Source organism: Malurus melanocephalus, unplaced genomic scaffold (genome assembly GCF_030028575.1).
Source record: "Malurus melanocephalus ecotype Western Australia unplaced genomic scaffold, MMel_1.1 scaffold_922, whole genome shotgun sequence".
NCBI classification, from domain to species: Eukaryota; Metazoa; Chordata; class Aves; order Passeriformes; family Maluridae; genus Malurus; species Malurus melanocephalus.
In genome coordinates this window covers 4,154-16,041 of record NW_026624154.1, presented here as the reverse complement: position 1 = coordinate 16,041, position 11,888 = coordinate 4,154, and the positions used below count along the sequence as shown (strand labels likewise).

The 11,888-nt window shown below is 46.1% G+C and overlaps 1 protein-coding gene across 1 annotated transcript; it reads left to right on the top strand.

The window, feature by feature from the left end:
- The first annotated feature begins 2,677 nt into the window (after window positions 1–2,677).
- Window positions 2,678–11,310, top strand: LOC130585581 (pannexin-1-like). The gene is made up of 2 exons (XM_057386146.1): window positions 2,678–2,951; window positions 11,066–11,310. Exons 1-2 carry the CDS (start codon window positions 2,771–2,773, stop codon window positions 11,293–11,295), a joined length of 411 nt encoding a protein of 136 aa, XP_057242129.1. The 5' UTR covers window positions 2,678–2,770; the 3' UTR covers window positions 11,296–11,310.
- Window positions 11,311–11,888: the final 578 nt, after the last annotated feature.

Sequence of the window (11,888 nt, the reverse complement as noted above, 5' to 3'; positions counted from 1 at the left end):
CAAAGGGTCCCAGGATGTCATTGTCACTGCTGCCAGRGCAGGTGACACAGCCTGCCACAGAGATCATGAAACATCACAGAAAATGTAAAGCAATGAGTTTACATGGCCTGCCTGGTGCAGGCAGCCCAGTGGCAGCTTTGACACCTGTGTTGAAGGACAGCATCCGTGTTGGGCTGAAGCATCAGCTGAACAGAGTTAAGCAAAAAAAAAAATAAACAGAAGATCAAGTCACCAGAGCAGGCATTTCTCCACAGAGTGTTACAGGCCCTCAAGTATGAAAAATCTGKGTTATAAACTGGGGTACCAGTTGGGAATTGTCCTAGAACTAAAAGCTTGAAGGGTGGGTGACGAATGCAAGGTAAACCTTTAAAAACTTTCCAGAGGACTAAGCAGCTCTGTCAGCCACAAAAYGGGAGCTGGCTGAAACAGTTCTAAAAACAAAACCAGGAAAGTGTCCAAAGGAGCAGAAGAGAAGATGGAAGAATTTGTACTTTATATTTTTCCCAAAGAAAATTGTGCCTTAGGAAGATTTTTGAAGGACTCAGTGCATAGGTAAGAGACATGGATGCATATAGCCTGCTTATATTTKCATAAGAAATTTAAGGTCTTCAGTTAAAGCTTCTTAAGGAAWKRAAWYMMCMWKGGRWKRRKWAKYCMWKGRRGKTWAAAAAAACTGGTTAAAASACAGWGAAAAGTGGTCAGATTTCATGTTGAAAGTCACTCATGGGGAGCTACAAGGCCCCTTGCTCTTCACTATTTCTTGTAAACATTGTGTAAAAGAGTGGACAAGTTGAGTGACAATCTCAAGCACATGTAGCATGAAAAAAACCAGTTAAAAAATGGACAAAATTTAATAGTGATACATTTACAGTATTACCTCTGGAAAAAACAATCCTAACCTTATGTGGATTGCACTGTGTAAGCATCTCAGAAATGGGATCTTATWTGTAATACTTAATTGACAACATTAGCTCCAGGGTTTTTTAGTGGGTAGAAGGGCAATTAAATATTAGGAATCAGTACAAATTAAGAAGAGAGCAAAACACAAAACCCCTTAGTCCCATTRCATAAATGTCTGGAGCTCCTGCATCTTGTACACAGAATGAGTCAAACCTCCTGGCCTCATCCCGCAAAGGGCACAGCAGCACAAATAGAATAAGAAAGGGAATTGGCATTGTAGAACAGTTGCCATATGAGGAATTATTTCCTTGGCTTATGGCTTGGAAAAACTAGAGAGGACAACTGAAAGCAGATAGGACAGCAGTTTCATAAAGGGGGARTTGAGTGGAGAAGGGAATAGTTTGTCCCTTTGGTAGAAAGCAATGAACTGGGGAGTGTTCCATGAAAGCAAAGCAGAGAAGGTGGCTCATCATGGGGTAGACATGTGACTTCTGTGACTCTGGGGCTGACAGGACTGAGGATGCTTCAAGCTTACAGAGGTCCAGAAGCTAACAGSAAAAGTATAGAGGGGCAAAGAAATTAAGGGTTATTAAAGGTGAAAGCATCCCAGAGACTCCCACGAGAAGTGACCTGAGAAGCAGTGATCAAACATTTTGTGTGGGGAAAGTACCACACTACATGATGGTTAGGGGTAGGTTAGGGGCTCGGAGCATCTGTCAGATGGGGTGGGAAGGTGTGTGCCAAGACAGCTGGGACTCATCGGCCTGGAGAAGGTGGCTCACGGGATATCCTGTGTGTGCAAACAGCTGATGGGAGCCTAACGTGGACAGAGTCGGGTTGTTCTTGGCAGTGCCTGGTGAGATAACCTGAGCTGGTGGGCACAAACCGTGACACAAGAAGTCAAACACTGTACCTGCCTTGAGGCAACCACAGGCATGAGTACAGACAGGGAGAAGAACTCATGGAAGGCCCCTTCATTGGGGGTTCTCGTGGATGAAAAGCTGGACATGAGCCAACAGCATGCTCGGAGTGCAGAAAGCCAACATCATCCTGGGCTGCATCTGGAGCAGTGTCGGCAGCAGGGTGAGGGAGGGAATTCTGCCTCTCTACCCTGCTCTCATGAGACCTCACCTGGAGTGCTGTGTCCAGCTCAGTGTAAGAAAGACATGGATACACTAGAGCACATCCAGAGGAGGCTACAAAGATGAYGCAAGGGAGGGCTGGAGCACCTGTCCTGGAAGACAGACTGAGAGAATAGCAATTGTTCAGCCCAGAGAAGACAAGGCACTAGACAAACTTCCCTATGACTTTCTAGTACCTAAGGGGGCTTATAAAAAAGAGGGAGAATGACACTTTACAAGGATATGCAGTGATAGGAGAAAGAGGAATGGCTTTAAACTGAATGAGGGTGGGTTTAGAACAGATTTTATTCAGAAATTCTTTACTGTGAGGCTGGTGGCACGGGTAGCACAGGTTGCCCAGGGGAGCTGTGGATGCCCCAYGCTGGTGGCGTTTGAGGCCAGGCTGAATCCGGTCTAGCGGAAGGTGTCCCTGCTCACAGCCGGGGGACTGGAATCGGATGATCTTTAGCCCGCCTAACCCAAGCTATTCCGTGACTCAGTGACCCCCAGGGCGGCCGGCACAGCCCACAGTCCCCGCTCCGACCAGCAGCACGCCGCTCCGCGCCCCCCGCCCCCCTCGCCGGGCGGGGCCGGGCCGGGCTGCGGGGCGGAGCYGGGCGGGGCCCAGCACAGCCTARCCCAGCMCAGCACAGCCTAACCCAGCMCAGCACAGCCTAACCCAGCSCAGCACAGCCTAACCCAGCACAGGCCAGCCCGGGACAGGCCAGCCCAGCCGTGCCGAGCCCGCCATGGCCATCGCGCACATCGCCACCGAGTACGTGTTCTCCGACTTCCTGCTGAAGGAGCCGCCGGAGACGCGCTACAAGGGGCTGCGGCTGGAGCTGGCGCTCGACAAGATCGTCACCTGCATCGCCGTGGGGCTGCCGCTGCTCCTCATCTCCCTCGCCTTCGCCCAGGAGGTCTCCATCGGTAACCTCTCTCCCGGTTCCCGGCGCCTCCCGCTGCGGACAAAGGGCTCGGCGGGGCGGGAGCGGCGCTCTGTGGGGCTCGGCTGCCGGAGGGTTCCCGCTCGGGGCAGCGCAGGGCAGAGCAGAGGGCGCCTTTGGGCCGCGGGCAGGGGGCCTGCCTTCCCGGAAAGCAGCCTTCCGGAGAGCATCCCTGGCGCCAGGCTCATCCAGGTGTGCTGGGCTGCCTGGCCGGCCCTCCCCGCTCTTCCCCGTGCCCTCCTCCTCGCTGGGGCATTCCCTGGCCCTGCCGTTCTCTCCCGAGCAGGAGCATTGTCAGCCCAGCCGTGCGAGTGATGGGGAGCGCTGCAGCCGTGCCGCTCTTTGTTCCCAGCGCAGTTCAGCCTGGAGCGGCCAGCCGGGATGTGCCCGGGAACTGCCCGGCTGCCGGCGCTCGGTGTTTGGCAGCAGGATCTCGGTGTGGCTCAGCAGCTGTCAGGGACAGGTGTCACGGAGAAGGGCTGTCAGAGCTCTGCCTTTACATTGCGGGCGGCTCAATGGGGCTGGTCATCCACAGGGTGGGCAGCGGGAAAGGTCTCCAAAACTTTCCCCCACTCCGCTGCACTTCTGCAGTTGTTCCAGTTCAGTTTTCAATTTCTGCTGCCACTCGGGAGAGAAAACTGCTTTATAGATGAAGAGCTAAGTTTCCTAATTATTTTACTATCCTTTTTTTACCCCCATCTCCAAGTTACAGAAGTGCTCGTGTAGCCTGGGGAGTGAATCTTTAAGGTCTCCTCCAACCCATGCCTTTCTATGATTCTATAAGAATAGTATTATATGAATGAAGATTTCAAAGGTGAATAAGCAGTACTGTCCCTTTCGGGATAGGGATAAAGCACAAGATTTCCCACCTTTCAGAGAGAGTTTAGTTTACTACATGTACCTGTTTATTGATGTTCAGTGTTGTATACCTGATCTCCATCATCTACAGGATTAGGTCATTCATTAGGTGAATGTCAGGAGGGTGGAAGCTGGAATGGGACTTTGAATTAGTGATGCATCTGCAAAGCCATCACGAATAGCATTAGTCAGACACCAGACTGCTTAAGAGATAAGAAGCCCCAGATTGTTGTGTTTACAAACAGCTACACGTCTATTGCAGTAGGTGTGGGTTTGACCCACGTCACTGTGGCCTGCAGTAACTGTCCAGGGGAGCAAAGGACAGCCAGGCTGGGAATGCTGAGACCAGATGTGAACCCTCTGGCAGCTCTGTTCATCCAGAAACCACATGGATGCAACCCTATTTCTGTACTCTAACCTGCTTCTTTTAGTTTTAGATCTGTTACTGGTGTGTGCGGATTTCCTCCTCTTAAAGCAGTGAAAAAGGGTTTGCATTTCCATACACTAGCTTCTATATGGGTCTCTTAGTTCTTTCTGCTTCTACTCTGGGAGTGCTGGATCCACTTTGAAACAGTGCCTGTGTATCAAGGTTTCTTTTATTTCTTTCATTTTCCTCCCTTACATTAAGATCAAACACACCATTGAACTGCAGAGTTCAGAAAAGTGTGCCTTTCTTTCAGATGAGTTCTCATCTTTCCATTATTTCATTATTAAAAGTAAAACTAGATTGAATCTGTGACTGCAGTAGATTCATAAAGCGAGAACAAAAATGTGGACTATATCTTGCTAGTGTTTCTTTTTGCTTATAATCGTGATAAGCTGTTAGAAGAAAACACAGGGTTGAAAACTGAGCTTTTTTTAGTTGAAAAATAGATATGAAAATAGGTACGAGAAATACGTCAGGGTCTGGGCATGGGTGAAACTGCACCACGTGGTGTCCATACAGAAAGTGATAGTAAATCAGCCACGCTGCTTTTACAGCTGTCACCTCTTTCCCACACAGAACTTGCAGCTCAACAGTCTGGCTGCTTACAGGACAGCCCAAACTGCTTCCATTAAGGTATTTGGGGGAACAGAGAATGTTTTAGGGGCTGGAAATGCCTGGTTATGTGAGCTGTGGTGTTCAGCCAGCGATAAAATAGACAGCAAGGTTTGTTTTCAAACACTTCCTGATACAGTCATGCTCTGAAAAGGCTCAGGAGCACTAAACTGGGAGAAAATGTCAGGGTCCACTTTTAGGTCTGAAAAAGAGCAACTCAGAGGTGGATGTGGAAGTGTTTGGTGAAAATACCTGCCTCAGAGTACAAAAACTGAACACCCTTTTAGAACATGAATGCTGAGCTCCTATTTCTGTTAGGATAATTGCATCCTTTCCACCTCAGGTTCTCTTGGCACCTCATCCTGTCACCCTTCCCTTCCTGCTCTGCTTTCCTGTTCCGTTGCAGCGTGGTGTCATTCTGCATTTTTCCTCCTACGTAAGGTTGCTCTTAATTATGCAAAATTGCTAAAATGTTTACAAAGGCCATGGAGGTTCTCTGAAGCCACTGAATGACTTCTAGTTTTGATGGGATTTTCAGGAAATAAATGAGATTCCAGCTGAATCAGAAAGGATTTCTCTGCTGGAAGCATGGAAAATGCAGCTGCAGCGCCCAGCCAGTGAGCACTGCTGGAATTCTGGGATTAGTGCCTGCTTTCTGGTGCATCTTTCCTGGAGGGTGCTCAAAGGTGGAAAGGTGGAACCTTGCCCTATGCTGTACACGTGACATGGTTAATGTCCCCACTGACCACTTTGGGCTTTCCCAGTGGTGACAATCCTTGCTTGCCCTGCTCAATTTCCACATAATTTCTGGGCAGTTTTTTTCACCCAGTTTGTTCTTTCAGTTTCCATCCTTGCAGCTGGCTGCCTGTGGGATTTGAGATGCTTTGGCTGGTGGAATACACAGAGTGAATGTGTTAGTGAGGAGCTCTGGATACTGCATCCCAGCAGCTTCTGTGGGATTCACGATGGCAGCAGTGCCCACCTGCAGTGCCCCTTGTTGCATGGGGCCTTCATCTCTTTATACAGGTTAATCATGTGTCTCAAGCAGTCATGAGAATAAAATATATAGAAAGGGGAAAAAACACCTCAATTATGAGACTAAAACACAACAAATACCTTGAAAAAAGCACTCTTAAGTCTTGAATTTGGCTTCTTTCCTTTGTTGCTGCCGCATCTGGTCCTCCCTGCTGATGTCCCTCTCCTTGTTCACAAGTTCCTGGGGAGGCTTTTGGGAAATGATCCCATCTTGTGACTTCTGTGAGAGCTGGGGGCTGAAGTTGGGTTGGGTGTAATTAGGCCAAAGACTATTACTGTGGCAGCTGCTGACTGAGAGCTGGAAAAGTCCCTCCCAGTGCTGCTGTAGCAGGTTGTATGCTAATTTAGCAGGTTGTATGCTGAATTAAATGCAAGGCATTTGCACACCTTGCATTTAATTCAGCAGGATGCTCTGAAACCCAGGGCATTAATGAAGAGCTGAGAGAACAAGTGTGCGAGGAGCCTCAGTGCAGAGCAGCCAGACAGGCTGAGAACTTCTGTCAGCAGAGGTGCAGATCTCAGAAGGATACACTGTGCTGCTCTTCAGAATGTGAGTAGTGCTTGGGAAAGAGCAGGAGCCCCAGCATCAGGCACAGGCCTGCTTGGGCAGCCAGGAAAAACTTGCAAAAACTTTGCTTTAATGTCACATCTATACTGTCATTGGGTGAGCATCTTCAGCTTCTGGTAAGATTCTTTTCTGTTCAATTCCTACAGAGCCAGCTTTACATTTCCTGTGGAAATGATGGTGAGCTGCTTTTGCTGCCAGAGTAAATGTAAAAAGCATCATAGGCCTCTGGTGTTGCTTGAGATTTGGGGTCCCACCCATGTTGGCAGTGAAGCTAGATGGTCATCACCGCTGTTTTGAAATGTTTCTCCTTCAAATGAAGGGAAACTTCTTTGTTTTCCTTGAATCTCAGTGGTGGAATTTTATTCACAGTTCTTTCTCCCCATTGATCAAAAAGCTTACTTATGGTAAGGCAATGCTTTTTTTTCTTTTCCCATTGCATGATTTTGAGACTCTTCTGGGGGATAACTGAAAGCCCCATGGAGAGGGAAATGTAGTTGCTAACACCTCTGACCCACTCCACTTAAATATTGAATCAGCTGAGCTTTACATTCTTGTACTATTCCATTGCCAGAGTACCTTAGTTAACAGGTACTTTTCTCCTCTGCATCTATTTCCTCCATACTTCCTTCTTCAACACAGTGTCTTTTCTGTTTCACCCAATCTGCCACTTCAGTCTGTGAGAAGCATCTATAAATAAAATAAAATAATTCCTTCAGGTCTGCTCTTAATGCATGTGTATATACTTGTACACCCACATGTACATTTGTTTCTTCTTTGGTATGTGTTGGGATTTTTTTCATATTTTAAGATACTTCTTAATGTTGGGGTGAAGGATGTGCCTTGGATGGTGCCTGGCAGTCTGTACATTGTCTGTTTGTGCCTTGATTTTCTTGTTTGAGTATTTAGTGGCTACTAAAGTGCATAATTCTTGTAGATAGAATCAGATGTTTGGGTATCATGGCAAGTTCATTTGGCCTCGTGGAAAATTATAGCAATAATTAATGGCTAAATAGTAAAGGGTTTCCTCCAAGTGTATGCAGATCTCTTTGCAGTGATGGCAGTGTATTGGAATCCAAATAATTACTTGCTAAAGGTTTCATCCTGTCAACTGCAGTCATTTGATCCTGGTTAAGGAAAAATAGTTATGCCTGTGATTAGCATTGATTTTTGGAAGTCATCTCTGCTAGTTGCAGTTTCTTAATTAGATGTGTAAGTCAGCAGACAGGTTTTGAGCTGCTGACGAGGAAATCAGTTTGGCTTGCTGGCTTTGCCCTCCCTTTTGTGAGGGATGCAGCCAGAGGGTGCTGATCCCTCAGCTCATCCTGCCTTGCACCCAGCAGAGCAGTCCAGTGCCGAATAGAGACTCTCCTTTCAATCTGAGATTTCCTTGGGGTTCTGAGAGTTTCTTCTCATACATAGATTTCCTGCTTCTCATACATAGATTTCCTGCATAGGAGCTGCAGAGGAGCCAGTTACAGGGAAAAAAAAGATATTCCCGGTACAGACATAGAGGCAATAGCTGGAAATTTGTTGGCAAAGCACCCACAAAGATGTGCCACAGCAGGGTGGGGTGACAGCTCATCCTCGCTGTGCGCTGGCTGCAGTGACTGAAGCTTGTACTCTGCACCCAGTTGAGTGCCTGCAAGTAATTCCTGCTGCAATGACCAGCTCCATCTTAGCACTGTTGGAAAAGTGTCATCATACATGGCTGCACCTGTTGGTGCCTTAGTTTTCTGCAGCTCTTTTGGGTGGGCTCTGTTTTAGAGTGCATGCAAAATGTCCAGTAGCATTTTTTTATCCTCATTTGTTTGCAAAAATGTAAGTCACATCCCTGTAGCTCCCTCTCCAAAGCCAATTTAGTACCAGGGAATGATTACAAAAACAGTGCATTGCCAAGTGTAATGATAAATTGGCCAAAAACTGTTGTGATGACTGCTTAACAAATACAATCATTTGTTACTCTTCATCCTTCCTACTGTATATTTTATCTCCCTGTTGTTATGAGTTTGTTTGCTGCTTTTCTCTTTCCCAGGCTATTACTTGTGGGAGCAAAGGACATGAATGGGTTCATGTCACTGAGCCAGGAGGCTGTTTCTTTGATAGCAGAGGACTGTTAGCCTCTCATAAACTAGCCCTGTGAATAGATGTGCACAGCGGGTCTGTGGAAGGCACATAGCCCTGTGCCGTATTTCTTTTCACTTTCTTTCACTACAGATTTTTACTTCTTCTAAAATAGTCTGACATGAAATAAATTATCTCTCTATATACACTACTATTACTCTTTTGGAGGAGAGAAGGATGGGAAAAAAGATGGAAAATGGTGACCTTTTTCTGAGGAATTTAATGATCTATGTTCTGTAGGGACGATGCACAAAAACATGTTCCCTGTTTAAGATTAACATTATTACCATTACTGCAAAGTTGTAATTTGAATTAACAAGTGTTTACAAACAAGACTGCAATCAGGTAGTTAAAAACCAGCACAACAGCTGGAGTGTCCCCCCTGCTTGAGCTGCATCTGCTTGGCTCCTTGGTCAGGTTTGCCATGTCCCTGCTGAAACACGGGGATTAGAAGAGTGGTGTTCACTGCTCTGCTGCAGCACGGGCCTCACTGTAGCTATTCTGGTATAAAGCTGTGCATACGACATTTTGGAGAAGGAGTCTGGGTGCATTTGTCATCACTAATTTTGGAGAAGGGGTGTGGCTGCCCTTTTCATCACTCCTGCCTTTTAAACACTCCATCACTTTAAGTGGTGTCCTGCCTTTTAGTGAGAATGAACACACGGAATGTGTTTCTTTTTGTGGAATACACAGACATGAATAAGACAAAGCATCTTTCTGAGCACTCCATTGCTGTCCTTTTGAAAGGGTCACTTGTTTGCTGCTCCATGCTGGGCACAGCTACCAGCAGCAGGTTGGTTAAATGATGAGAGCAGGGCATAAATGGTCCCATCCAGTGGACAGCAGTCACTAAATGCCTGCTTTTTTTTATTTGCTTTTTTTTCTGCCCCTTTTTTTCTCTAATATATTATTTGTTGGGTTTTCACAACTAATTAAAATCATCTGGAAAACAAAAACTCCCAAAGCTTTGGGGGAGTGCAAGTGCCTGCCTGGTGCCAACTTTGCTAAGTCACGTGAGCTCAGCTCTAATAAACAGTAACTTGTTTTCTGTAAGGGAGGCTTGTGGCAAGTCAAACCCTGATGATCAAACCATGTCCTTATGATACCACAGCCTTAGAAATAATTATAAGAGTGGCTCAAATGGAAAGGCTTTTATTCAGAAAGCTCCTTGACAGTGCTACATTGTAAACAGGCTGTAAAAGTTACAAGGTGAATGCAGCTGACTTCTTTTCCAAAACAAGTTCTTACTATCTGAAAGCTAAACAAGCAAAAAGATACAACAAATGATATAATCTTATATTAAATACTTATTCCCATAAAGCACATAGCAATGCCATTAGCACATCTTAGATGAATGTGTTGAGGGAAAAATACAGCAATATTTTCCTTCTTTCTTATATTGTGTTGGAAGTTGCTCTTAGAAGAACTGTTCATGGAAGAGGCATCTCATCTCTCTGTAGTTTTTTGTTGAAATGACTGTCCTATTTCAACATTTATGAAAGTCTGGTGGAAATGGATGTGTTTTGGGGGGTATTGCTTTCACTATCAAAGCTTCAGAAAGAAAGTTGAACCCTCTCATCCTGCATTACTGGCTTTATCAGAGGAGCCACTGATACTTCATGTCCCATAACCACTCTTCCTGGCTGAGATATGCTGGAGGAGGAGTCACCTGGTGCCTTGTGACTGGTCAGAGCAGGATTTGACCCTAAGGCTGAGGTTGGCTGCTTGATCTTATTTTGAGCTCCTGAGCAGCAGGAGAGGCCCCAGGAATGAATGGGGATGACAGTCTCATGCATGATCTTGGGCACTGTACTGGAGAGGAGGAGCCTGGCACCTTTTGGAGGTGTCTGGGGTCACAGTTTCTCTGCCAAAAATTCCAAGAGGAAATCCTTGTTTCCACCCATATAGCTTGAACCCCTCAAAATAATTTGCAGTCTCAGAGGCAGAAGAAGTGGCAGCACCCTGGGAAAAGTTGCTCTTCCATCATTGCAAGGATTGCTGGGCTGCAAGAATGGAGTTTGAGGTCTTGTTTTGATAGACATGTGAGCTGTAGGTTGTGCTTTTGGGAAATAGTGACAGGATGGTATGTGATGGCTTTTGTTGCCTCAGGCCTTGTCTGGTCACACTTTGTTGGTTCCCCTTTGGCCAGCCTGAGTTAAGTGCAGGTGAGAAAGGTCTTTGGGATCACATTCCCCACAAAACTTATGGAGATAGCCTTAAAGGTAGGTGTTTCTAATATGCTGCCTCAACCATTACAAGACATCCTTGGATCCCCGTGGGAATTAGAGCTTTTGGGTGCAGTGAGAGCGCAGTGACCCTCCTCCCTCCAGAACTGCTCTGTTTTGTCTGATCACTTACCCTAATAACTTGGGATGCCATAACATCTTAGGTGTGTTCTTTTCTTCCTCAGCTTGTTTTCTTCTTCTTTTTTTTTTAATCTTTTGAGGATGCAATAACTTTGGCTTTGTTTCCCCAGGTGCTCAGATAAGCTGTTTTGCACCCAGCTCTTTCTCCTGGCGACAAGCTGCTTATGTGGACTCCTACTGCTGGGCAGCTGTGCAGCAGAAGCAACCATCCCACAATAACTTAGAAAACATACCCCTGTGGCTGCATAAAGTAAGTACAGGTCTCCATCTCCTAGCAAAGTTATTCCCACCTAGAAACCTGCCTTTGCCTCGCTTTTCTTTCTCCTCTGTTCTGCTGTAGTCCTTGCCTTTGACTTGGCTCTATTTAAAATGTTCCCTTCCCCATGCTTCCAAAGAGGGTAGTACTAGAGAAGGCATTTTCTTCTTTTAAGTAAAGGGTCACCAGTTATCTGTCACAAGAGTAATGTTACTATTGCTATGTTGCCCTGCAGCTGAATGCTTTACTTGGCATTGGCCAGGAACTTCTAAAGCTGGAATACAGGACACAGCAACTGCTTTAATGCCTGTATCAAAATCTTATTTTAGGAAAACAGGGTAATAAAAACTTTTAATATTTTTATTGTATTACACTTGGCCAGTTGTGCATGCAGAGAGGCTTATGGCAGATAGATATTTTGGGAGAGATGAAAATAATCACTGGTACCAACAGGTTTAACCCTTCTCTTCAGTGTGCTCTTCTGCATGTCCACAGGCTGTTCCCTTGCAAACTGTGAGCTGGCTTTCATAGCTTCAGGTAAAACTGAATGCACAGAAAGAGCTTGCTTTTGTGGGTTAAAAGTGCAGTGGTTTTTAAAGTACTTGAGCTGGCTCAAAGCACTTAGCTGAGGTTTGGCAGGAGTTCCACACTGAGTCAGTGCCCTGCCAGTGCCTGGA